Source organism: Pristis pectinata, chromosome 5 (genome assembly GCF_009764475.1).
Source record: "Pristis pectinata isolate sPriPec2 chromosome 5, sPriPec2.1.pri, whole genome shotgun sequence".
In the NCBI taxonomy this organism is placed as follows: Eukaryota; Metazoa; Chordata; class Chondrichthyes; order Rhinopristiformes; family Pristidae; genus Pristis; species Pristis pectinata.
This window is the reverse complement of record NC_067409.1, coordinates 49776243-49802269: the sequence shown is the minus strand read 5'-3', so window position 1 is coordinate 49802269 and position 26027 is coordinate 49776243. Positions and strand designations below refer to the sequence as shown.

General features: G+C 39.5%; 1 protein-coding gene across 9 annotated transcripts in view; it reads left to right on the top strand.

Moving 5' to 3' along the window:
- Window positions 1-26027, top strand: part of LOC127570373 (tensin-3-like) — a 326270-nt gene that overhangs the window by 260464 nt on the left and 39779 nt on the right. For all 9 annotated transcript variants that reach the window (XM_052015880.1, XM_052015879.1, XM_052015884.1 and 6 more), the window contains one exon: window positions 2996-4258. In XM_052015880.1, the coding sequence (XP_051871840.1) occupies window positions 2996-4258 (1263 nt within the window). The remainder of the gene's footprint in view (window positions 1-2995; window positions 4259-26027) is intronic.

Below are 26027 nucleotides of genomic sequence, written 5' to 3'. Positions count from 1 at the left end.
CAAATATTTTCACAAATCGTTTGGTGTAGCTGCGTTCTCTGAACTACACACCATCTCGTCGGATCAGTTATTACTGTAAGTTTTGTACTGATTGCAAGTAGGGAATAGCATGTGGATGAGGCCCAGATGTGTTTACCTAGCTGGAATCAATTTGCTTCTATTTTTACAAGTGTTGAGTGAATGACAAAAGAGGAGCAGGAGGATGTGTTATCAGTTTGAAATGCTTTATGTCATTTATTTCTATTTGGTTCTGTGGCAGTACCGTCCAGACAGCAAAGTATTAAAAAGGTGGCAGCAGAACAGATATTTATTTTTAGTAACTTAATTTCAATCTCCTGTTATGAAGTTGAGATAAACCTTTCCACCTAAGGGTGGCAGATGTTTTTGGGTATTATTCAGATCAGAGGTCATTGAACTTAGTTAATCTGTAATTATGGAATTTCAACATTAAACAAAATTGGGAAAGGTAGACTTGTGGAGAAAGAGCTAATAATTGATAATGTTGCTGAGACTATTAATCATTCTTAGGTCCTGAAGTGGAAAACAAGGTCTTTAAACCTGTATGAGTGAAAGACAGTGACATTCTTCCAAAAGCTCCGGGTTGTTTTCTTCTTTATCCAGTTTAGAGCATGAAAGATTTTCGCTCCCAGATGTGTGTGCAAAGAAACACATTATGAATGTTGTGTTTATTCACTATTTGCTACCAAGAACCCATCAAGAAATGTGCCAGGTTTTCGATATGGAAAACCATATTGAACCCATGTTATAAAAATTGTTACCAAGTGTGAAAGTAATTTTTGTGTGTCTAGTTTGCAATGTTTATACATGAAGTACAGAATGGTAATTCTTCGGAAGTTTATTAACTGCAGAATAATGCCATCTAGAGGACAGGTAGCAATTGATGTTTATAAACCACATTACTCACAAAGCACGTATGCCTTAAGATCTGTGTTACCTTCCATTACCCTTCTCCGAGGAATACAAAACCATGCATTCAAAGAAAAATAATACGATTGAATTTATTTTCTTGTCCCGGAGCTTATGGCATACTTGCCTTTTAATTAGGTTGTTGTTTGTTTCCTTCAATTTTTTTCCTCTGCTCTCTATGGGGATATGGAGTTAGCTGGCAGCTCTCCAATACCTCATTACTGTTCTGTGTGCTTGAGCACAGTGGGCTCACTGGCTAGGGAGGGCTTCACAGTTGAATCATGTTTTCAACTGATACATTGGGCACAGCATGGATTGGACGTTGCATCTTTTTGATTTGTATACCCTGTGTACCAGGCAGCATACCTATTCACTAAGCTTTTGGGAGAATCTGTGCATTGCTGGTCTTAAAGTCACCGTGTATCTACTATGTGACAGGAGGATATCTTTCCAGTCTACCTTGTTTCAGATTCATAAGCAAAGACCATGTTGGCACTGAAATTGAATGGGTCAAGAAAGCAGGACCAGTGACTGTTTTGGTTGTGGGTCTACTGCTTTAACCCCTTGGGCACTACTCAACGGGTGTCACATATTTTCCTTTAATCTCTGAAGGAAAATCTGAGATTTAGAACAAGTTGGAATGAGCTGTTGTTTGGAGGCTTGAATTAGTGAGGGAGTGGGGGGGGGGGGGCAGAATGTTTCCTGTGGGATGGTTCAGCGTAGTGACATCGAAAGGGGTGGAACCCAAAGGATGAGTGTTGGGTTCTGGATGGTCCTGGGTTGACATCACAAACTGAAAAGTGTAGGCAATGTTGACTGACCCTGGGACGGAGTGAACTAAAAGTTTTCCTGTTAGAGCAGAACTGTTGAATGGAGAATGAGGTTTATTTAATCCATGTCTGATAAGGAAGCTTCCTCAAGTACATGACACACACTGGCAAGTGCCTGGTCATCTTACTGGAGTAAAGCAAAATGACCTAGCAATGGACATTATAGCATTTAACTTTAAATTCCGTAGTGTTGAAGTAAAGAGCACTTAACAAATTTCTATGCCATTCTGCTTCAGAATGAAGCATGTCTAAGTTAAATCACAGTGAATCCCTATAATATATTAATTGGGTTCAACATAATTATCATGTGTTATTCTGCTCACTGCATGTTAATATACATGTCAGATATTGTGCACTACACATTCCAGATCTCTAACATTTACGCAGGACTCTCTGCTGCAGATAAGGAACTAGCATCCAAAATAAGTTGGACTGTGATTAATTGGATCTATTGACACCCCTGATTCTATCACCAGGAAAGAGTGTGCTTTTTGTGCAATGCCATAACGTCCATAAGGTAACACAATAATAATGCCCTCCAACGAAACTGCATTCTGTCATTATGACTGTTGTAATTCCTTAGTTTTGGTGCCCTGGGCTGTAAAAGATCAGTTGCTTGTCACTCTGATTGCATCTTTTTGTAAGATTCATCAAGGATATGTCAGCAGTAAAATATGCTGTCTTTGCAATCATTGGGTCGATAGGCCAACTCATGAGCAAGGAAGTCATAAGTAAATTATGGTTAGCCACATGTGAAGATAATTCCTGTAACTTGCTGCTTACTAAGGACTTATTTATATGTACATGATAAAGAAATATGAATCTTTACATTTTGACATATGACCACTATTTGGAAAGCTGAAGTCCAAGTTTAAACATAGTATATTTCACTAAGGGATTTGAGTTTAACATTGTGAATTATTTTAACATTAAATAAATTAAACATTTATAGCTCCAAGTAATGTTTCATGCTTGTATACTTAACCAAGCAAAGACAACCTTGTCTATACACCTTTCTTCAGTATCGTGGCTTTTTTTGAGTACGTACAATTGGCCTGCTAGAATTACTGAAATGTTTGGGAACAAATTTCTGTCTGAAGCCATCGCAGTCTTTTGAGGGTAATGGAAATTAATATAAACCCAATACCAAAAAATACCTGGAGTAAAAAATTATTGATAATGAGTGGTTTAATGCATTACATTTGTTAAGAAGACCTTTCTCTTCTTTCTTATCCTAGTGTCACACACCCAAGGCCCAATTGATGGAAGCCTGTATGCCAAGGTGCGAAAGAAAAGTTCCTCTGAGGGCAATATTCCTATTGGTGGTGCTCCTGTAACCACAGGACCTGAACAGATTGAACATACATTGTCAGTCAGCAGTGACTCTGGAAACTCCACAGCCTCCATAAGAACAGACCGAACAGAGGAACACTTGCCGCCAAATGTTAAACGAGGGCTAAGCCTGCAAGAGAAAGCTGAGCTGGACAGGCTTTTAAGTGGGTTTGGACTGGAGAATTCGGTACAGTTGAAGGATATGACTGAAACAAGAGTGAAATACAGTGGAGTACGTCACATTGTACCAGCTCAGGTTCATGTGAATGGCGAACTGAAAGCAAAGGACAGAGAGACTGACATTTTGGATGATGAAATGCCAAATCACGATCTGCATAGTGTGGACAGCATAGGCACTCTTTCCTCCTCAGAAGGCCAACCATCAAACAATCTGGGAAACTTCAGTTTTCACAAGAGCAGTCAGAACTCTCTGCTATCAGATGGATTTGGAAGCAACACTGGAGATGATCTGCATAATGCTGTTGTACCAGACCTTGGTATTGGAACAGAAACAGGGTATGACAGAACATTTGCTGGAGTTCCCGAGGGAAAAAATGTCTTCCAGCGACCCAGAAACCCATCATTGCCAACACAACCACAAGTTTATAATCAGAGTAATTATTCAACTCAGACCTGGGTACGGCAACAGCAGATGGTTGCTGCTCAACAGTATGCCTATCCAGCAGAAAATGATTTGAGGTTTGCAATGCTGGGCACTGGAGAAGATCCAAGCAGAACGCAAACACCATCCAAGCTTCCGGATACTCCAACACGAGGGTCAAGCAGTAGGGATGCTGTGCAGAGGGGGCTTAGTACCTTGTCAGGGGACAGTAAGATACAAGGCCACCAAAGCTCTGATGTCTTGTTTGAGCATGAGAAGCAAGCTCGCAAACCATCTGAGGCTGATCAGGTTGCTGACAGTACAAGGTTGGGATCTGAGGAACAGGATTTGTCATCTTCCCCAACATTGGATATTGATCAGTCAATTGAACAACTTAATAAACTGATAATGGATCTAGATCCCACATTTGTGCCAATTCCTACACGTGTTAACTCTGTAAATAAAGGCTCTCTTAGCAAGAAGGAGATCATCCTGCAAGGAAACAACGGTGTGAATTCAGGATCAGAGGAACAAACCCAAAGGGTTTCTGGAAGTGACAGCCAACAAGGTAAATTCACTGGACAGTCTTATAGTAACCAGCGACAGAAAATTTGTTGCAGGAAACTGCTGCCCTTCAGTAAGCAGTTCTGGTCACTACATATACTGATATTGTAACTACATTCAGGAAATTCTCCTCTGCTTAGTGCCGCTAAAAACGCCTCATAAAATACATTCTTAAATATCCAACGGAAGAAATCTCAGGAATATGATTACTGTATTCCTACACAAAGGTAATTTCCTGAGTTCAGAGGCTCAGCATGGAGGATTTATTACTTGAACCTTGTATTATGGTATGTGTCCCCAGTAGTATTTTAATGGTGTCCAGAGGATTGTTTACTTCTGTGGTGGCTAACCCAAATCTGCCTTCCCATAGCTTTTTCTACTCTCTGTACTTCTCTCCAGGAGGTATTGAACTTCTTTTACGTTAGAAATCACAGGGTAAACATCCACCTATCTTACTCCAAAATTGGTAAGCTTTGTACATCCTTCTTGACTATGTTGGGTGCTACAGCTGCGTTATACCCTGTCTATAAAATGCACACCTTGCATATTCCAGCAGTAACGACCAAATGATAGTTTGGTGTATGGGTAATAACTCTTCCCTTCTTTCTCGATTTTCTTTGAATGCCGGTATGCTATTTGTGAAAGAAGCTGTGGAAGTACAGATTCTACAAATTAGCATGAAACAAGGTTTAAATACTTCATTTAGGTACAACTTAATCCTTGTATATAAAAGATGCCTTCTTGATGAATGGTTGCCAGGTGTACCCTCCAGTAAAGAACATACCTTTTGCATTTGATTCTGAGTCATCTTCCATCAACTGAACTCAGCCAGGTGGCGGTAAACATACCGTAGCTGATCTCTCGGCATAAAAAAAGGCAGCTATATGTCAATGTGATCAGCATCTGGAAGCACACATTTGTTTATGTGGGATATAGCCAGCATCAGACTCTGCTGTAATTTTTCACGCTCACCTAGCCTGTGAACAGGCACATTAGGGCATGAAAAACTGTCCAGATGAAGCATTGCTGCCAACAAATGGAGCTCAGCACAAGTTAGCTCCGTCAATTATGATGGAGAGAAAACTGAGCAAGTTATTTTTCTAAATTTTACTTTAAAATGCTCCAACAATGCTGCAACTGAAGTTTGTAAAGAACTCTTGATTTGTGGGAAATCTTTCACTTTACTCAAATGTTTGGAAAATAGTATTTTTGATACTCTATCAAAAGCAATGCCATGAGTACTTGCAGAGTATGCCTCATATTTGCTCTACTTAGTACGTATTTAGTTTTCCATATGACGTACAACTTGTATGCAGTTCTTCTGATGTTACAGTTGTCTTGGGGAAGTAGACTGTTGGCCACAAATTAAGATGGTCGTTATGAATTAATCATCGATATGACAGCTGAATCAGAATCAGATGTATTATCACTGATGTATGACGTGAAATTTGTTGTTTTGAGGCAGCTGTACAGTGCAAAGACATAAAAAGTGCAAAAAAAAAAGGAATAATTAGATCATGTTCATGGATCGCTCAGAAATCTGATGGCAGAGGGGAAGAAGCTGTTCCTGAATCATTGAATGTGGGTCTTCAGACTCCTGTATCTCCTCCCTGATGGTAATAACGAGAAGAGGGCATGTCCCAGATGGTGAGGATCCTTAATGATGGATGCCACCTCTTGAAGATGTCCTCGATGGTGGGGAGAGTTGTGTCCGTGATGGATCTGGTTGAGTCTACAACCCCATGCAGCCTCTTGCAACCCTGTGCATTGGAGGCTCCATACCAGGCGGTGATGCAACCAGTCAGAATGCTCTCTACCGTACATCTATAGAAATTTGTAAGAGTCTTTGGTGACATACCAAATGTCCTCAAACTCGTAATGAAGTAGAGCCACTGGCATGCCTTCTTCATGATTATCTCATGAAGCTGGTTGGTAAATTTAATGTCTGGGTGAAAACAGTATTGCTGGGTGAGACAGCACTTTTTCATTGTAATGTAGTGTGTTTGATTAGTTCATCATGACTCCATGACTCTGTCAGGATTTCAAAACTATGGCGAGTGCAGCGAGATATGCAGAAAGGTTCCCCAAAAATTTCCAGGCATAGTATGATACAATGTTGCTTTAAAGCTGGCAGACTGATTAGTTTTGTTGCCTGAAGCATAAACTGGGTGCTATCTGTACTGTTCTGTGATTGATGGGAAGGAATCTGCTGCTTCCAGGTAAAATGTTTTTCTCTGTGAAGTGATCCATCTTGTGGAAAAAGCCATTCAATGAGGATTAATGAGTTTACATGGTACTATAATCTAGAGGTCATTTAAGAGCCGTTGTTAGGAGAGGAATGGGAAATGTTTAGCACTTTGATACTGGGAGGATCACTCTCACTGCATTGTAAATAGACCAAAGCTGGACTTGTCTGGAATTCTGGTATTATTCCAATATCTTACTGCTTTTAGAAACTGTTGATTCTAATGACTCATTGAACATTATAAAGATGATTGACAGATGTTGCTTGACACGTTCTGGATGTGAATGTGAAAGGGGAATGCTTCTGCACATGTTGCATTCCAATATAATTCTGCTCAAGTGTAAACTTAGAACACACCCTGATCGTATCCTGGCCATGGGCAGCCTGAATCTGATGCAAGCTCGAACACCATACCTGACCGGACCCTCACAGTAAAGAGATCAATCTGAAACGTGCTGCTGATCTGTTTGATGATGAAACACAAAATATTGATCAAGGTCAGAGGAAATGTGGTAATAAAATCAAAGCGACCTGGATAAAATGGTGAGCCAGATCTGCACCAACCCAACCCTGAATATCTGATTGTTGGGTCCCAATAGGATCAGATTGGGTGGCCAGACCCTTCATGACATTTACCATCTATATTACTGATAGGAAAAACTGAGTGTTCTGGTTCTTGGATTAAGAAATGCTGTACTGTCACATCTTTCATTGCTGACTTGCATTATGTTTGCTACTACTCGGTATTTCCTATAGTTAAATACACTGAGTATTTCCAAAGTGGTGCACTATTATAAGTTGCAAACTTGGGAGAGAAGGATGTTTGTTCTATGACGCCCAAGTTTTGAAAATTGCTTACGTAAAAATATCTGATACCTGAAGTGATGATGTAGTTTAAAAAGAAAGCTCTTGTGACTTGAGGCCAGCATTTATTGCCCATCCTTAGCAAGCTTAAAAAGATGGTGGTAGTTTGGGTTCTTGAACCACTACTGCTAAACTCAGTTCCACAATATAGTTGTACAAGAAGTTTAAAGATTTTGCCATGATAAAACATATTAATTACTCTTCTATTTAAATGAATGTAACTTGAATATTGTGTGTAGCTATTTATTGAAAAAGAGACCAGTGGGACTATAGATATCTTGAACTATACAGAAATTATGTTATTCAAAGGTCTAGTTTATTTGTTCAGAATATTAAAGAGTGTGGTAATTCTATATGTTACATGTTTTTGAGAATGACAGCCCAAGTAGTTCTAAATATTTTATTAAAACAAACTTTCACCAAATCGGATGAATGGTTTTTACACAGTGCCTTGTTTATGCATTCAAGGTATGAGTTTGTGGACGGAATCGACAACCTGTGCTAATATAGTCTCCAGAATGCCTGGATGTGTGTGCTTTGAATGGTTTTCTCAGAGTCAGGATACTCCCTGAAGGTGCAAATGAAAAGGATTTATTATTGAAACTTCATTTTATGCAGTCGATAGATTATTTGCATTTCCTTTAATGTGAGAAGATGGAAGTTTCATCCAAGCACATTTTCCAATTTAACACTTCCTTCTTGATCATTTTAATTAGGACTTGAGATCCAATGATAAACTGCAACACTCAATGTTTGCCTAAATCATCTGTGCCCCAAATCATTTCTTTAAATATGTACTGACTCTGCAGTCTGGAACTCTTCAAAATTATTCCAAAGTTTTTGTCAAATGACAATAACAGGAATATGGCGTAGAAATATAAATGTGGCTGGAGGGGAGCATAGAAAGACATTACAAAAGGTCCACAACTAAACACATAGCTGCTGTCATCTAGAACGTAGGCTCCTTAGAAGCTAGAAAAGGCCGTTAAACTAGTAGAACCTGATTGCTGGTCAGTGAAATTATCTCAAGTGAACATGTGCCGTAGATTTCCCCATCTTGAATTTTCTGTCTGCTTCCAAGTTATTGAGCTAGAATGCAAAATGCAATGGTCTGGCACCTAGTGGGAAGCAGGATGAGGTTCTTGACAGTTTGCTGCTGACCTTGGTCACACCTTGTAGCAAAGTGTAGGGTCAGAATGGGACTGGTGTGACCAGTGGTGTATAGAGAAAAGGGAACACAAAGTGAGTAGGGAATAAGGATCTACAGTTGCTGCTCTTATTCAACAGGCAGAGCAGGTATTTGCTGCATCTTGGGAAAAGGATAATAACCTTTGGGTAAGCAGCCAGAATGTTAATCATGGCACATTAATGAAGGAAGACATTCAGGGTGTGGAGCAGCAGGCAGAAGAATACTATGGTAATTGTAGGTCATTCCAAAATTAGGAAGATGAGCAGTTCTGGAAATGGTGGTTGTGGATAGAATTAGTAGTCACTTGAACAAGTGTAAATTGATTTTAAAAAAAGCCAGCATAGATCTGTCAAAGGCAAATTATGTCTAACTAACTTAGTTTTTTTTTAATGAAGTAAGTGAGAGGGTCAATTAAGAAAATATGTTTTTTATGGACTACCAAAAGACATTTGATTAGGTGCTGAATCATCAGTTTGAAGGTTGTGTAATTAAAAAAAAAAGGGCTGTTAGCAGTATGGAGAGAAAACTAGAAGTAATTGGAGATAAATTTATAGTGTAAGGTTGTTTATCGGACTGGGCACGTGATGCAGTGGAATTACCCAAGAATTCTTGCTAGCACCACAGCTTATCATAATGTATATTAATGACATGGGTGTGGGTTTACAGGGCGCCATTCCCAATCTGCAAAAGACACAACTTGCAGATGCAATAAACTGTGTGAGGAGTAAAGTAATGGACCTCGATGAAATATGGGCACGGCTGGTGGAATGGCTGCAGAGGAGAGTAATGATATGTAATGTTGAGAAATGCAAAGTGTTACATTTTGTTAGGAAAAAATGAGGAGAGCAATAGAAACTAGAGCGCAAAATTCCAAAAGAAGTACAAGATAAGAGAGATCTAGGACTGTATGTGCATGGTTCATTGAAAGTGGCAGGGTTTGTTAAGAGATTGGTTTAGTTAAAAAAAACATCCAGGATCCTGAGCTTTATAAATGGAGGCAACAAGTCCAACATCAAGGAAGTCATGAAAAACTTTTAGAAAGCACTGGCTTGGCCACAACATGGATATTGCACTCAGTTCCAGTAGCCCCATGTTAGGAAAGATGGAAGGCTTTGGAGATGATGCAGAAGAGATTTGCTGAAATAGATGCATGGGTGGGTGTATTGAATTAAGTCAAGGTCAGTTGCGATCTTAAATAAAAACAGAAAATGTTGAAAACATACAGCAGAGTAGGCAGCATCTGTGGAAAGAGAAACAATTAACGTTTCAGGTCAAAGAAGCTTCATCGGAACTCCTCTTGTTAAGTGGTGGAAGTGGCTCAAGGGACTAAGTGGGCTATTTTTGTTCCTATGTACCTGTGATCTTGGGGTTATTTCAATTAGGTCACAGCAGCCAGATTATTAATTACATGGAATCTCTATTTTGTTCTGCACAGGCAAAAACTTGCCAGTCCAAATAATCAATTGATCTGGTTCTGTTTGATCTTTGCCTATTTTTATGCACTGTTTCTCTTTGGTTTTCATTTGTTACGACACATGATGCCCTCCAGCAACTCAACCAACCAGCTAATCTGTGACCCTTGTATGAGTGCCACTTAGCTATTATACTTCAAGACTACTTCAGTTTTTCAACTTGTCTAAAATCCTCGTAAGTATAGGTCTCTAAGTAGTGATCAAGAGTCGGGTCCCTGGTCGGTTAACTTTCTTTTTAGACCATTACTCACTCCTTTTTGCCCATTTTGTCTGCAGTCAGTCAACTCCATTTAGTTTGAGATTAAACCCGGTATAATGGTTCAGTTATTCATGGACATATATATTGAACTATGGAGATTGCTACTGGGGGCACCTTGAAAAAACAGTTTGAACTTTTGGAGGTTACCTCAAGTATTTTAGGAAAAAAACCCAGAGCATGAACTATTTTGACTATAACTCCTTGCAGAGGCCAATTTCCAGCTTTCTGCCAAACAAGGGTGTCAGGAAATTGTGGGCACTGCAATTTTCCAGCCAATAATTTTAAATGATAGGAAATAGTTGGCAGCATGCCTGCCATTTCTAGTTATATCCAATTAAAGGTGTAGGTTCTTACTGGTGACACAGACTTGGAAAATAACCTTCAAACCTCATGTACAAGAACTTGAATTAAGGAACAAGGAAAGGCCGGTTGTGAGACAGTTTACAAAAATGGGTCTTCTGATCAATTAGCCTTAACTTCTAATTTATATATGATAGTAAGCCAGCCATAAATTTCAATTTAAATGCAGAAATTTAAGGTAGTTTAGTTCAAACTTTGAACCGATACTCATAAATTTATCGGTTTATTGATGGTTTTCTCCAAAAACATTGGTGAAATGTTCAATGACATTTATAGTACCTTACAGAGAAAGTGAAGGTTTACTTAAATATATGGTGCAATGCTTATTTTAAGTATTTTACATTTTAATGTATTTTGTCTGGCTTTCTGTCAACTGATAAACCTAACGTAGCTGAAAATTTTTATGAACATTAATGCACCCGTGAAAAACAACTAGTGAAAAGTTTAGCTGTCTCAGAAGATTGTAATGAATTTAAAACGCATTTATGGATGTACAAACAGTTGCATTTAAGATATTGCCCACAGTAATAAGCAATGATTGATGATTTATACAAATTAGGAGCACAAGGGAGGTCCAATGTGCCTTTGATCTAGAATCTGCAATTCTTTGATATTTTTCCAGAATCTGTGGCTCTTAATGGCTTCAAACTGAAATTATGCAAGATTCTAATTCCAGAATTTGATATGTATGCCATAGACAATAGTAATGTCTTACGGTAAATTTGCTGCAAATTCCGATTGATAGCTAACTAAATTTAATCAGCCTGTTTCAAGCGCACTGACCGTTTAATCTGGAGACTTTGTCACTAAAAATTCTTACTCTGTCTCCTTTGAATCCTCAAAACAACCTGGAAAACACATAAAACTGCAAACAATGGAATCCGAAATGCTGGAAGATCTTGATCAGTCAGCTTTGAAAACTGCAAACCCTTCACTCTTCTCCCAGTTCTGAGGAAGGGTTGTTGACCCGAAACTTTAACTCATTTCTCTTTCCACAGATGCTGCTTAACTGGTGAGTTCTTCCAGACTTTTTGCTTAACAATATGGATTTTCATGACAGTTTTATCTGAAGGCTAGTTTTTGAGATGTTCACGAGGTTAGAAAGAATTGTTCCCTGTGCAGATCATTGGAAAAAGTAAAGATATCAATATTAGAATTATGAGTATGCAATTGCTCATCAAGCATTGTCTTTATTAATCATCTGTTGGATGATCATGTGTTGCCATTCTGTACATCTTTCAATATTCCACCTTGAGCCACAAATCACTTTCTATTCCTTAATGATTTCACCACAATATAGCAACTTAAAAAATTGCAAGTTTTCCCTTATCAAAATTCAACTGTAGCTGGGGGGGAGAAAAAATCACCTAATCTCCATACTAGAAACATGGGGTGGCAAAATACATTTATTATTTTTGATGTGTAATACATGTTTTGCTGCACTGAAAATAAAGGGGAACCAGAAGTATTCTTGGCTTTTTCTTCATTAGCTCTGACCTATTTGCATGTTTGTTCATGTTTGTGCTTTGTTTTTGGCTCTAGTCATTCCTGCCTTATTATTTATCTCCCTGACCTGTGTTTGAATGTGGTAACAAGACTGCTCTTGTCAAAATCACCGGAGATATACTTTGTGATTGTCCTGTGGTGCTGGATTGACTATTAGTTCTCAGCATTGCAAAAACTCCCTTCTTCTCTATTTCTCCAAAGTTATTTTGATTCACACCACAGAGCTGCAAATCCACCTCTGCCCATGAACAACTGGCCCATTTCTGCAGTTTCTCCTATCCCCTGTCCTGACACCTTGTATTGCTTTCCCCATTGCATTTAACTCCTCACACACTTTATACTTTTTCTTAGGCAGATGCTCTCCTCAGTGACCTTGTCTATGAGGATGGTTTACTTCTCTGTCACAATTCTTAACTGCACAGGCGCCACATATAATGTTATAAACTTCCTCTATGTTTTAATGTCTTTACAGCCAAATAATGTTGCTTACATCCTTTTCCATTCATTTCCTAGCCATGCACATTCTTGTTTCTGATTTGACCGTGAGAAATGTAACAAATCCTTTTGCATCATTTGTCTGAGTACTTCCACCTGCACGTCACCCCCATATTTGCTTGAATATCACCAATTTCAAAATTTTCTCCCTCCCCCGAAGAAACTAATTATCCATGAGACTTCTCCTTGCCCCTGCAGCCTCCTCCAAAACCCCACCATGCCCAGTCGTCCACTGCATGAGTTGGCAGTCCCTATTGATCCCACTCTCCTCAACACCTATCACTGTTCTATACCTTGTGGAAATAGTTAATAGAATCGAGGATTTGTTCATTGTGCATGGAAATCAGAAGAAAATAAATAAGGACAAAATGCTTTATTTAGTCATATTCGAAGTTGGAAGAATAGCTAATGCTCTGATTGGAATATTTATTTATTTTATTTGTTATCAGACATTGTCACAAAATGAGAAATGGTTTGGAGAACGGCATTATTCCCATTTTTACTTTCTTGAGATACCAAGCAATGAATAGATCTATATGGAGTCAGGCTGGTAGAATAGGTTAAGAGTCTGTTATGTCTTGGAGACAGGTTGGCATCCATCCCAGACTGCTGGGATAGAAACCACCGCTCTTTGTGACCAGTGTGAAATGGGTGTGAATTCATGGTGCAGAAGTGACTACAGGTTGAGACATTGTCACCAAGTGGCTAGTTTCACTTGGAGAATCATAAAATTTTTTTAAAAATTGCTATTTTTCCTTTTATACTCGATGCATCATGTCAGAAATCTTGCTGTTTGTATTGGAAGCCAGATTTTTTTTCTGATGGTAGGAGTGTTAAATTGCTATTGAATGAAGTATTGAAGGCACATTTACTCAAATCTTCAATTCTGATTTTACAAAACTGATAACATTTGTACTGGGAGAATATCAGAGCCTAGAAACTTATCACCAATCCACCGGCGCCAAGCATGCAATGCAGTAGTAAGAGAAGGTTGTACATTGCCTCATCCAAAATACATTCCATTGAAATCATTTCATTTGATTGATTTTCAGTGGAGTACATTTTGCTGCCAAAGTACAGTGAAATGACACTAATGTATAGCATGTTTTGCACAATGAATTGCAATGTAATGTTGCTTTAGGGATAGGTACAAGTTCTGACTTGAAATTCAAATCTAAAACAGCATGTTTTAAAGTTAAGTGATTGTTTAGAAGGGCAATACTGATTTTATTCTGCATCGGCATTACCCTAGATGGGCATAGCAGAGGAGTGTTAAGAGAAATCTGAAGGAAGATAAATACAAGGAATCCCATTAGCACTTGACAATCTCTCCAGGCATGCACACCTTGTAATGAAAAAATAGTTTTAGCCAGCAGTTTTAAAAAAGTATTTTTTTTCAACTTAATATTAATAAATGATCTCTAAGAAAATTAATCCCAGAAGCTTGATCAGGCCATTCACCCTACCATGTGAATGTTTCAACAAGACAATTCTTCTTCTGAGGCAACCTCTGTGAATTGATGATAACTTTGTTCCAGTTCTCTGGGTTCTGAGGTGACTGCTGAAACCAATGCAGAGTCTGCCAGAATGGGAAGTGGTTCATAATTTTCAGCATCATATTGTGGGCCTTTATTGTCAGAAGGCAAAAGTTGTACAGGTAGTTGGGTAGGGGCAGATTGGTGGAGGACCTTCTATTTCATAGCTATTAAATGTGGTCCATCCTATTGTAGGTTTAAGTGAATGAGTCAACATTGACTTGAAGCTCAGTCTCTGAATGCATGTGTACACAAGTGTTGTCTGAGCATTACAGCTTGATAGCTGAAGTCAGGGTGACCTCGGTTCGGCAGTGGAGATAATGTAGGTTGAACAGTCTCCTCTTTGTCCTGTAGATCAACTCCAATGCATTGGAAGGTTTGCTGGTGGTGAGGTGAGGTATGGCAATAGGAAAAGTGTTGAGGCAATGACGCAGTCTTGCTTGACGCTAATGTGGACCACGATTGGATCTGTTGTGGACCTGTTGGCTAAGATCATGTTTGCACACCATCATGGGGAGGATTAGACAAATGGCAATCCTGATGAGAATGACATTTCATCTGGCTGTGTACAGCTTTGAGTATATCAGAAGTCAAATATCAGAAATGGCAAGATTTGTCCCATTCGAGAATTTCCTCTTCAATAGAGGTGTGCTCACAAAAGCAGGGGGCAGGTCAGACAATTGCAAAAAAAATTATTATCCTGCATAGCTTTTGGGCTGGTACAAGAAACAGTAATAAGTAGGCCACAGTCTCAAAGATCAGTGCCAGACCTGAACATTCTTTACTCCGTGATACCTCCACATGCTCTGTGCTTGTCTATTTTCTGTCATGTTAAGCACCAAACCTATTGTGATAATATCAAAATTTGAAGAAATTTAGGATGGAAAAGTACTGATATCATCCCCGCCTGATTACTGTTCTGCTTTCTGCCTGCTCCAGACACTGGGGCTCCACTGTTCCCTTGAGCTGCCTGTGTCTGTGATTGGCATTTCAGCAAAGGCAACAAATACACGGTAGCCTTGAAGTATGTGTGGGGCCCAAGGCGTTGGAGACCTGGCATGAACAGGTCATAGTTCCTGCCCCCTTCTCTTCTGTGTTATGGCCAAGGAATAAGTGTCCCTGGGGTGAAAAGCAGAGGAAAGTAATCCCCTGATTTTTGTCCCATTGATTGAATGATTAATATTCCCTGAAAATGCTTGTCTTTATTTCAAGCTATGTCAGTGAGTTTAGAGTTTACATCCAAATCAGACCTTGGTATCTTGTCTCATCACCCAATGGAGAATGGGAAATCCTTGTCCCTTGTAAATCATCTCAGTATCTGATGTAACTTTAGTCAGAGGGCCTTGCATTGTGCAATTTAATCAAGATGAGGAATGAGCAAATGGATAGTGTAGAAAGGCAAGCAGACATTTTCGGTCATAGAAAGTTTTCAAATGCAACAATGAATGGGTACATGGTTCTAGGTGTTCTGTCCTGTTGTACTCCTCAATGCCGATGTGAAGTTGATTTGTATCCAAGAAAATTGTTGATGCTCAAAAGTGCTTTACAGTCAACAAAGTACTTTTGAAATGTGGTCTTTGTTGTAACATCGGCATACAGAGCAACATGCCATAAACAGCAATGTGATTAGTGATCAGATTTTTTTTTAGTGATAGTTCAGGTATAAATGTTTCTCAAAACGCTGCAGGACAGTAAAAAAAAAAGCTGATAATCCACTTTCCCATTGCTGAGAAATCTTGATGGTTTGATACCTGGCTCATCGGGACCCCATTCCTCATGCTCCCTTTAAACATGCTGGGACCCTGTTTCCTATTTAAACACCTCTGATTCACTAGAAAATTTATTACACTACTGTGTATTATTTTTTTAAAAGTTGAATCAAACTGTGTTGGTGTATTAATAAGTGGTCTGGAAAGTGTGGTCTAACTGCGGTTTTATAGAACTGCATCATTACCCCGTGATAAATGAAAGTGATTGTCATTTTTCTGACTCCGCCCAGCTTGTGTCTGAACTGGGACTTGGAATATAACAGTGGATAAGGCATAAGTAAATAGACCACTAGTTATATTTGTGTAAGCTTATTCAACTTAGAAATATTTAACATCAATATTATTTGCAATCTGATGATGACATGCAACTTAAGTAATTGGAAATACTTACTGTAGATGTCATCAACAATTTTGGACTTTGTTAAGATGTTTTTACCAAGTGTGAGTCATGGAGAACAATAATGTGTCTGGAAGGATAAGCCCAGGCATATGTAACATTGTTTCTACATAAACATTGAACTGGTTTGCCATTGTCACCTATAGCCATGCCATAGGTAGCTGTCCCAAGTATCTTGTTAAAGGGAACCAGAAAAGTGGAGGACAAGATTGGTGGTATCGGGCAGGATGTGTTGATGGCTATAATTGAAGATTGATGGTGATGATTAGGGTGGTAAGTTGGCTGCAGGTGTTGTGATTCCAATAAGCGCCGTGGGATCGGTCTGTGTTATTGATGTAGGCTGGAGAGTTTCTGCTTCTCCTGCCTCCATGGAGATGAGCCTTTTGGTGATGGGTTGCAGCAATCCCTTTAAAAACTTTTTGATGGACTACATATTTGCAATGTTTTCCTATTGTGCAGCTGGTTGTCTCAGGATAGCTCAAAATTACAGGAGGAGCCATAAAACTGTGTTGGATCTATTTGGCAAAGGTGAAGATACTGATGCCTGTTTTGGGCAAAGTATCTGAATGTATCTTGTTGCCTGCATCAATATAGTGGGTGGTGCGCTTTTGACTCGCAATGAATGTGCACTTTCTGGCTATAATATTACCTGAAAAATGGGTGCCATGCAATTGAATTTCTGGTGCATTCTAGGATTGTTCAGTGGTGCAATAAAACTTCTGTCAGTTCTGCAAGTTATGGTTCAGCTCAGCCACAGAGTACTGTGCACAGTTCTGATCACCGGATTACTGGAAAAATGTGATTGCTCTGAAGAGGGTGGAAATGAGATTCACCAGGATTTTACCTGGGATGGAGTGTTTCAGTTATGAGGAGAGACTGGGGTTGTTTTCTCTGGAACTGAGGGGTTGAGGGAGGACCTGATAGAGATGTACAAAACTATGAGGGGCTTTGATAGGGAAGATGGTAGGAAATTTTTCCCCATAACAGAGATGTTTAAAATTAGAGGGCATTGGTTTAGGCTAAGGGGTAAGGTGTTTGGAGGGGAACTGAAAATGAATATTTTTTATTCAGGGGGTGGCTGGAATTTGGAATACACAGCATGAGTGGGTGATGGAGGCAGATATTCTCACAACATTTTAAGAAGTATCTAGCCATGCACTTCAGTCACCAACGCAGAGAGGGTTGTGGACCAGGTGCTGGTAAATGGTATTCATGTAGATGGGAAGTTGATGGTTGGCATGGACATGGTGGGCCAAAGGGCCTACATCTGTGCTCGATGACTCTCATGAAATACAAAGGTAAAAATATGTTGTAGAATTCAATTTGAATTCAATGATACTTATTGAAAAGGTTTTAAAATTGAATGGAAAATAACATTTATGCAGAAATAATTGATAATCATTACTTTTTCCCTGAAGCTGTTTCCAAATGAAGCTAAAGTACGTTTGATCACTACTTTTGATCACTACTATGAGTTGAATGGATATTTCATTGCTCTCTGTTTCCATGTCCGTTCTTCATCACCTTTTCCCTTCTTCCCCAGTTTGGAACATTGAACATTAAAAAATAGATTGAGTGGATTACCCAGCAGTACCTGAAGAACTGAACTTTGCATAGCCTTGCTCAAAGAAGCCACAGTTGCCTGTCCTCCATTTAGCAAAATTTGCCCAAGCAATTGAGGGCAGTTGATTGCTGGGCAGTCCAGGTTGGGCGTTGATCACTCAACCTGTTGCACCACAGGATTACACTGCACTTTGTCTTGATGTTTGATGAAATGCAGAATGCTCTACTGGACCGTACGTGTCAGGTTAACCTTTGTGTTTACAATGTCCTGTACCTTCAATGGGATACAAGTGATGTTGCTTTTGATCATACCCTACCCTATAGTGTAAATGTCAGTTACCCTTTATATGGCAGCTGCCAAACTTTCATCTCATGCTATGCTGGAGAGAAGGACTGACTATGTTAAAGGTGCAAGTCAAGTCAGCATACTCAAAATAATAAAGTAAGGGAAACGCCTTTTGAAAACAAAATCACTTGAATCATGTTGAAGAGCACCATTACTATTTAGTCAGAAATAAAAGACATATATAGATATTTACATTCAGGGTGAATGTTCCCTAATTCTAACTAGTCCAAGGTCCAAGTAATGCAATGCAGTAATGAGGGGAGGAACATTCTATAGAAACATTCCTGTGAAAATATGACATGGAAAAGGTTTTTCCTGCTACAGGTTTAAGTGTATATGGTCATATATGTAATGTACTAATTATCTTCCCTGCCATCTGCTCAGTACATTTACAAGAATATATATAGGTTGTATACTATGGCTTGTAGTATCAGATCTATGATTAGTAGTTATGGAATAAATCTCAAAGTCATCTGTTAAAATCTTGATTTAGTTATGTTTTTCTGTCTTGTATCAGCTGGAACATCAGAACATAAGAAATGGGAGCAGGGGAATGCTGTCTGGCTATTTGAGCTTGCTCCACAATTCAGTTGGAAGATCATGGTTGATCTGCCTCAGCTCCACTTTCTAGCACTACCCACATATCCATTGATTCCCGTAATATTCAGGAATATAATAATTTTTTTTGAATGAACTCAACAATTCAGTGACACACCCCTCCAGGATGGAGCAGTCCCAAGATTCACCACCCTCTAGAGTGAAGAAGTTTCTCATCTCTGTCCTAAACAGCCAATGCCGTATTGTGAGACAGTGAGGCCTAGATATAGACCGTTAGCCTGCGGAAACATCTTCCCCGCATTAAACCTGTCAAGTCCTGTAAGAATTTTATAAGTTTCGATGAAATGTCCTCTCAGTCTTCTAAATTCTAGAGAATACAGGGAGAGTCTACTCAATCTCCTGTGGAAAACCTGCCATTCCTGGAACCAGTCCAGTATATCTTCACTACACTCTCTCTGTGATACGTGCATCCTTTGTTCGGTAAGAAGGCCAATACTCCAGGTGTGGTCTCACCAATGCCTGGTATAATTACAGAAGGAGGCCCAAGGCAGTTACAGTAGGGTTTGGTTGTGTTGAATCCATACCAGGATTTGAGAATACAGTCTAGGCTGACTGAGGATATGCTGCATTGACAGACACTGGTTACATTTGTCTGCATTAAGATGTACTACTTGTCTGGGAAATTTCCCAACTACTCTTAGAGCATAATAACCATTTTACGTTGGCGCTGCTTGTTTAATATTCTTTATCTTGCATATTTCCAGTTTCAGAATCCACTTGCTTCACTTAATCAGCATTAGCAGCAAACAAGACTGGGTTATAATAGTCTGTAAATGTAAATACAAGATAGTCACTCATAAACCTACTGAGGAATTTAAATTCTTTACTAAAGGGGTACCAAGAATGTGAACATTGCTACCATTAATCTCATAGATCAATAAGGTAAGGTAGAAAGAGACTGGCGTGGAGCATAGATACCAGCGTAGACGATTTGGATCAAATGGTTTTATTAAATATATCAACATATCATTGAAGGAGGTTGTTTTGTTGTGCCATAGTTAGCAATGAAAACTACTTTCCCCTCTCAAAATGTTCAGGGGGATAAATCCAAATGCACATGCATGATGATGAATCTTTTCATCCATTTGTTAGTTATGATCATGGCAGTGATTGGGGTTAATGGTGGAGATGAGATTGTGGTGGTTGCTGGCTTTAATGTGCCACTAGTTCCATTTATTGATATTTGTGTCAGTCCTGCAAGATCCTGCTAATTTAAATATTATTTCACCATACAAACTACTTGCAAGTTAACAGCATAAACTTTATTAACAGTAAGCAGTGACAAGCCATCACTAGACCCTGATATTGCTGACTTGGACTCAACAAACTCAAAATAATTGGCTGATGTTATGAGCTGGGTAAGATTTTGCTTGCAATATCTATCTTTGTCCTTTGTAATAATGAGCACAGGATTCAGTACAAATTATTGTATTTTGAATAATAAACAAATCTATTGCATACATCGGCATTTAATTAATAGACTCAGAGTCAGATTTATTATCACTGACACATGACGTGAAATTTGTTGTTTTGCGGTAGCAGTGCAAAAGAATAAAAATCTATAAATTACAAAAATAAGTCATGCAAGAAAAAAGAATAATGAGGTAGTGTTCGTGGGTTCATGGATCATTCAGAAATCTGATGGTGGAGGGGAAGAAGCTGTTCCTGAATCATTGAGTGTGGGTCTTCAGGCTGCTGTACCTCCTCCCCGATGGTCATAACGAGAAGAGGGCATGTCCTGAATGGTGAGAGTCCTTAATGATGGATGCCGCCGCCTTGAGGCATCGCCTCTTGAAGACATCCTCAATGGTGGGGATGGTTGCTTCCGTGATGGAGCTGGCTGAGTCTACAACCCTCTGCATCCTCTTGCGATCCTGTGCATTAGAGTCTCCATACCAGGCTGTGATGCAACCGGTCAGAATGCTCTCCACTGTGTCTATAGAAATTTGTAAGAGTCTTTGGTGACAAGCTTTCTCATGGCTTCTGTTCTGCATATCCACCTACAAAGAACAAAATCAATATTAATGTGATCAATATTTTGGCACACAGGATAAGAACTAATTATTTTTTTTCTTTGTTCACTTGACATAAGTGGCCCTCATTCAAGTCCCATTCCAGAGACCGGAGCAGAAGAATTTAAGTTGATGTTCTGGTGTGGTGCTGAGGGATTAATGCATGCTTGTACATGCCTTTCAGATTTTGCATGAGCCATGTTAAAATAAGGCAGTGGATATTAAGGATCTTCTAGTATTATTTTGAAGAAGAGTAGTGGAGTTAGGTCTCACATTGTGGTCAATACTTATGCCTTAATATTCCTAAATCAAAATGGTCTGGTCATTACCTTGCTTGCTGTGCACATATTGGCTGCCATATTTTCTATGTAATACCAAGCACTGTTCTTCCAAAAGAAGTGCTTACTTGGCCTTGGGTCATGCAGAATGCTATCTACATGCAAGCTATTCTTTCGCTAACAAATTTGCCACCTCCTTAAAGTGAATTTGTCAATTTCTACAGCTGATATCTTGAGGCTTTTGTTAATGTTGTGTGTGTGGATTAATCTTTCACACGATCTGATATTCACCTTTTCCAGACGTTTACATGTTCTGGGTCAGAAATCTCAGACATGTGGTGATGTCTGTGGAACTGTAGTGTATGTTTTATGGCCATGTCAGCCATTCATCATTGGCCAATAAAAATGTTATTGTTTAACTTTATTTGTAACTTCAGCCCTGTTCTTTAACATTATTTTAATCATACGCTTCAGAAAGCGTTGCCAGATAAGATTGCCTCTCTATGCACATCACAGCTCACTTGCATTGACTGATTTTCACAATTTTAACTTCAGCACCTCTGCTCCTGGAATGTAGCTGCTTTGCATTTCAACATTCCCTTCATGAGTCTTTCTTGATAATGGCAGGTATTAAATGTGTTCACTGTCGATGGTTACACATTCCAGGAGTTGCTGGACAACAACTTGGATTGAAAATTTTTGCTGCAGTCTTTCTGGTGAAGATACCCCCATAGTGCTTCTGAGAGTGGGCTGAGGAGAGGTTAGAAGTTCCAGAACTTGCATTCAGTGACAACAAAGGACTGGTGATGTCTCCAAGTCAAGATGGTGTGTGATTTGGAGAGGAATATGCAGGCAGTGGTGTTCTATTTCTCCAGCTGCCCTTGTCCTTCTTGGTGGTAGAGGTCATGGGTTTGGAAGGTGCTGTTGAATAGCCCAGGTGGGTAACTGTATTGTTTTGTAGATGGTATACACTGTAGCCACTGCACACTGGTGGTGAAGGGAATGAATGTTCAGGTAGATTGATGTTATGCCAGTCAATATGCTCTTGTAACCTTGATATTTTTGCAGCTGATCCAGTTGCGGTTAATGGTGGAGGACTCATCAATGATAATGCCATTGAATTTCAAGGGTAGGTGGTTAGACTCTCATTTGCTGGAGATGGCCGTTAGCAGGCACCTTAGTGTTGGTAATGTTACTTGTAACTTATCATCCCATACCTGAATGGAATGATATGTCTTACTGCATGCAGGCACAGGCTCCTTCATTTGTTGAGGAGTTATGAAAAGAATTGAACACTGTGCAATCATCAGTGAACGTCCCCACTTCTGACCCAATAGAAAGATAATCATCTGAAGAAGGCGCTGTGATGGTTAGGCCTAGGACACTGCTCTGAGGAGCTTATGCAGTGATGTTCAGCGGCCGGGATGATTGACTTCCAACACCATAGCCATCTTTCCTTGAATGATGCCCCACCCACTGGAGTGTTTTCCCTTTTGACTTTGGCCTTAGTTTTACGGGGTTGCCTTGGTCAAATGCTGCCTTGATGTCAAGTGCAGTCACTCGTATCTCTGGAATTCAGATCCTTAGTCCATATTTGGAGGCCTGGAGCCAATAGCCAAACTGGGCATTGCTTGATAGCACTGTTTAACTGATGACCGTGATTAGACTGATTCAAAGCTGGACTTGATTTGTCTGCTTTTTGTGGAGAGGGCATTGGGCAATTTTCCACATTATCGGGAAGATGCCAGTGTTGTAACAGTACTGGAAGAGGTTGGTCTTCAATACTATAGCTGGAATAATGTCTGGACCTATGGCCTTTGGTGTATCCAGTGCTCAGCATTTCAAATCACATGGATTGAATCAAATTGGCTGGAGGCAGGTTCTCTTGATGGAACAAAATTTAGACTTTGATTCAGCAATGATTTATCTCTACCAGATAATTAAATGGATGGAAAAAGTGCAACATAATCCCACGTTTCCATACCCTCAAAACCTCAAAGAATAAAGATGAGACTCTGCTTCTCTTCTTGTACAGACTTTAAATGCTGCCAAATCATTTGTCTATCATCAACAATTAATGAATAACAAGCTATCAGTACAACCAGATGTGTATGTGTCTATTGTAAGTGAGCTGTGGCCTTGGACTACCTTTCAGAAAGGGCAAAAGCCAATCAGTAACTACCTCCCCAATTCCAAGGTCTCAAACAAAACTGTCAATCAAAGTGCTGGTCCATTTTGGGATCTGCATGATTGGCAGGTATTGAGTGGTTTTGTGTTCCTTGCCTCCAATTTAGTGAATACTCTGAAGCAAGACCAATGGTTGACTGCATTATTTGCTGCAGAAGTAGTTTTGAGTGTTGAAGTTCTTTGTCAATGGCAATGCTATGTTTCTGAATGAATGCTGTCGGCCCTGGCTAAAATTAAATTTAAACAATTATCACTTTCGACGAACCTTCTGTGCTGTATCCAGTTTGTGTAGAACTGAAATAAGCATGATTGCTTTATGTTGGACATTACAGACTGCACATAAGCTTTGGATCTGACCTCAACCACGAGTGCAGTTCTAAGCATATGGCACCAAAGCACCGAGGATGTGAAAGGCATCGTGTTATTGCAACTTTTACCTTTATTTCTGCAATGTGCTTTCCTTTTGAGAAATAACCATGTGATATTAAACAGTAATTAGAAGGTGAACTTTCTTTTCATCTCATCCTCTTATAGTTTCCCAGCTGCTGTTCTGGATGAGATCAGTTAACTCATCATTGGCTTTGCATCGAGCTTGTGATTTTTCTCTCTTGTATCTATATTAAAGTCTAGTTTGTTATCATATGCATAAGTACATGTATGCACAGGTGCAACGAAAAACTTACTTGCAGCAGCAACACAGGCACATTGCATCATACAAGCAGCATTCACAAGAAAAACATAAATTTTACAAGAAAGAACACAAGTAAAACAGAAAAAAACAACTAAATCCATTGTAGTGCAAAGTGGTCACACCGTTGCTGTACTGAGATAGTGATTGTGGTTGTGCAGGATGATTCAAGAACAGAATAGTTGAAGGGATGTAGCTGTTCTTGAACCTGGTGATGTGGGACTTCAGGATTGTGTACCTGCTCCCTGATGGTAGCTGCAGAAAGATGGCATGGCCTGAATGGCGGAGGTCTTTGATGATAGAAGTTGCCGCCTTGAGGCAGCATCTCATGTAGATACTTCTGATGGTCGGGAGAGATGTGCCCATGATGTCCTGGGCTGAGTCCACTACTCTCTGCAGCTTCTTTTGTTCTTGCGCATTCGAATTACTGTACCGGCTATTAGACCTGAAGGTCTTCAGTCATTCCAGCAACTACTCGGTGTAACACTAATGGGAGGGAGGATGGGTGTTCCTGATGGTTTTATTTCAGGGCAGATCCTCCAACCATCCCAATTGCAGTCAGCAAAACTCTGAGGTATGCTCCATGGAAAGTTCACCGTCATGAAGGGTTACCACAGTTTTGGAGGCACCTGTGGATGGGATGCAAATTTAAAAAAAAGAGCTACTATCTCCTGGAAGACAGAAGTAGGCCCTCCAAGTAAAATAGACATGGGATCCCAGAATTGGACTCGGACCTGGAATCTCCCAAAGAAAGGATGAGGATACAATTTTAAAACTGTTTCTATTGACTATTGAGCATGCAACCCACTGAAGGGGCATTCTGTTGTACCTGTCACATGACACCATTCCCCTATCAGTACCCCACCCTACCACCCTTTTCCCTGCTGCAATCACACTTTGGGATTCCCTGGGCAGCTAGTTGCTCTGGCAGTACAGTTGGTGAGCCCATGTGAAGTGTTCTATTTCCACACACAATTCGGGGCAGAAGTCACCAAATGACATGATCTCTGTTGAACTTCGATTATCGCTTCCCTTTTCAAGCCCAGTGCCTTAATCCATAACACACTGAAGGACCTCTCAATGCTTAATACATGCCCTTCTTTTCCCCTTGCAGTGCACTTTTGGTACCTGCTTTACATTTAAATTCCAAAGGCATCTGTTTCTGGTTTGCTTTTATGCCTCACTAGAATTTTATTACTGTTAATGCATCAGAAACATTTTCCCATGGAAGCTACTTTACTATGGTGCAAACTGTGCTTTGTAACTGCTCTATAAAATAATTTGTTACGCATATATTTATGGTCTGTAATAGCCAAAAATTTTCAAAGATTGCCAGTGTCCTTTTTGTAAAATATTTTTTTAATTGATCTGTGCAATAATACTGAACCGGTATATGACTGACCTAACAACATTTATTTGCTTAATAAACTGACTTTTAAATATGTTTTCCAAGAACACTCCATTGCACAGGTCATAAGTCAGAAAGAGATTAAACCCTTATGTAATATTAAGGAATATAAATACCCATTTTGTGGGAAGGAAAGCTATCCACTAAAAATTGGCTATTTCAACAATTCTTGGTTACCTATATGTTTTTCTTCTGGTAACATATTAACCACATTGATTGATTGTGAGGGCATATTTTCTGCATGTTGATAGTGCAAGTTGAAAAAAGTGGAATTTGTTCCACTTGGATGAAGCCTGGTAGTGTGGGGTTCTTCCACATTCCCCCACCAATCAGTGGTGATATTTGTGCTCTTTTAATTAGTTGTGGCATCACTAGTTCTTTCTGCTCTACGGAAATGTCACGTCTTTAATTGCGGTGCATATTTAGGAAAATATAGAAAATTACGAGGCACTTCTGCCTTTGAAAGGATGTTGACAAAGCTCTCTGTCCCCTTTTATAATTAGTGTACGTCTGCAGAAAGGATTTCTCATGTGAATGAGAATTCCGCTATCTTATAGTCCCGTGCATCTGTCAAAACTTCTG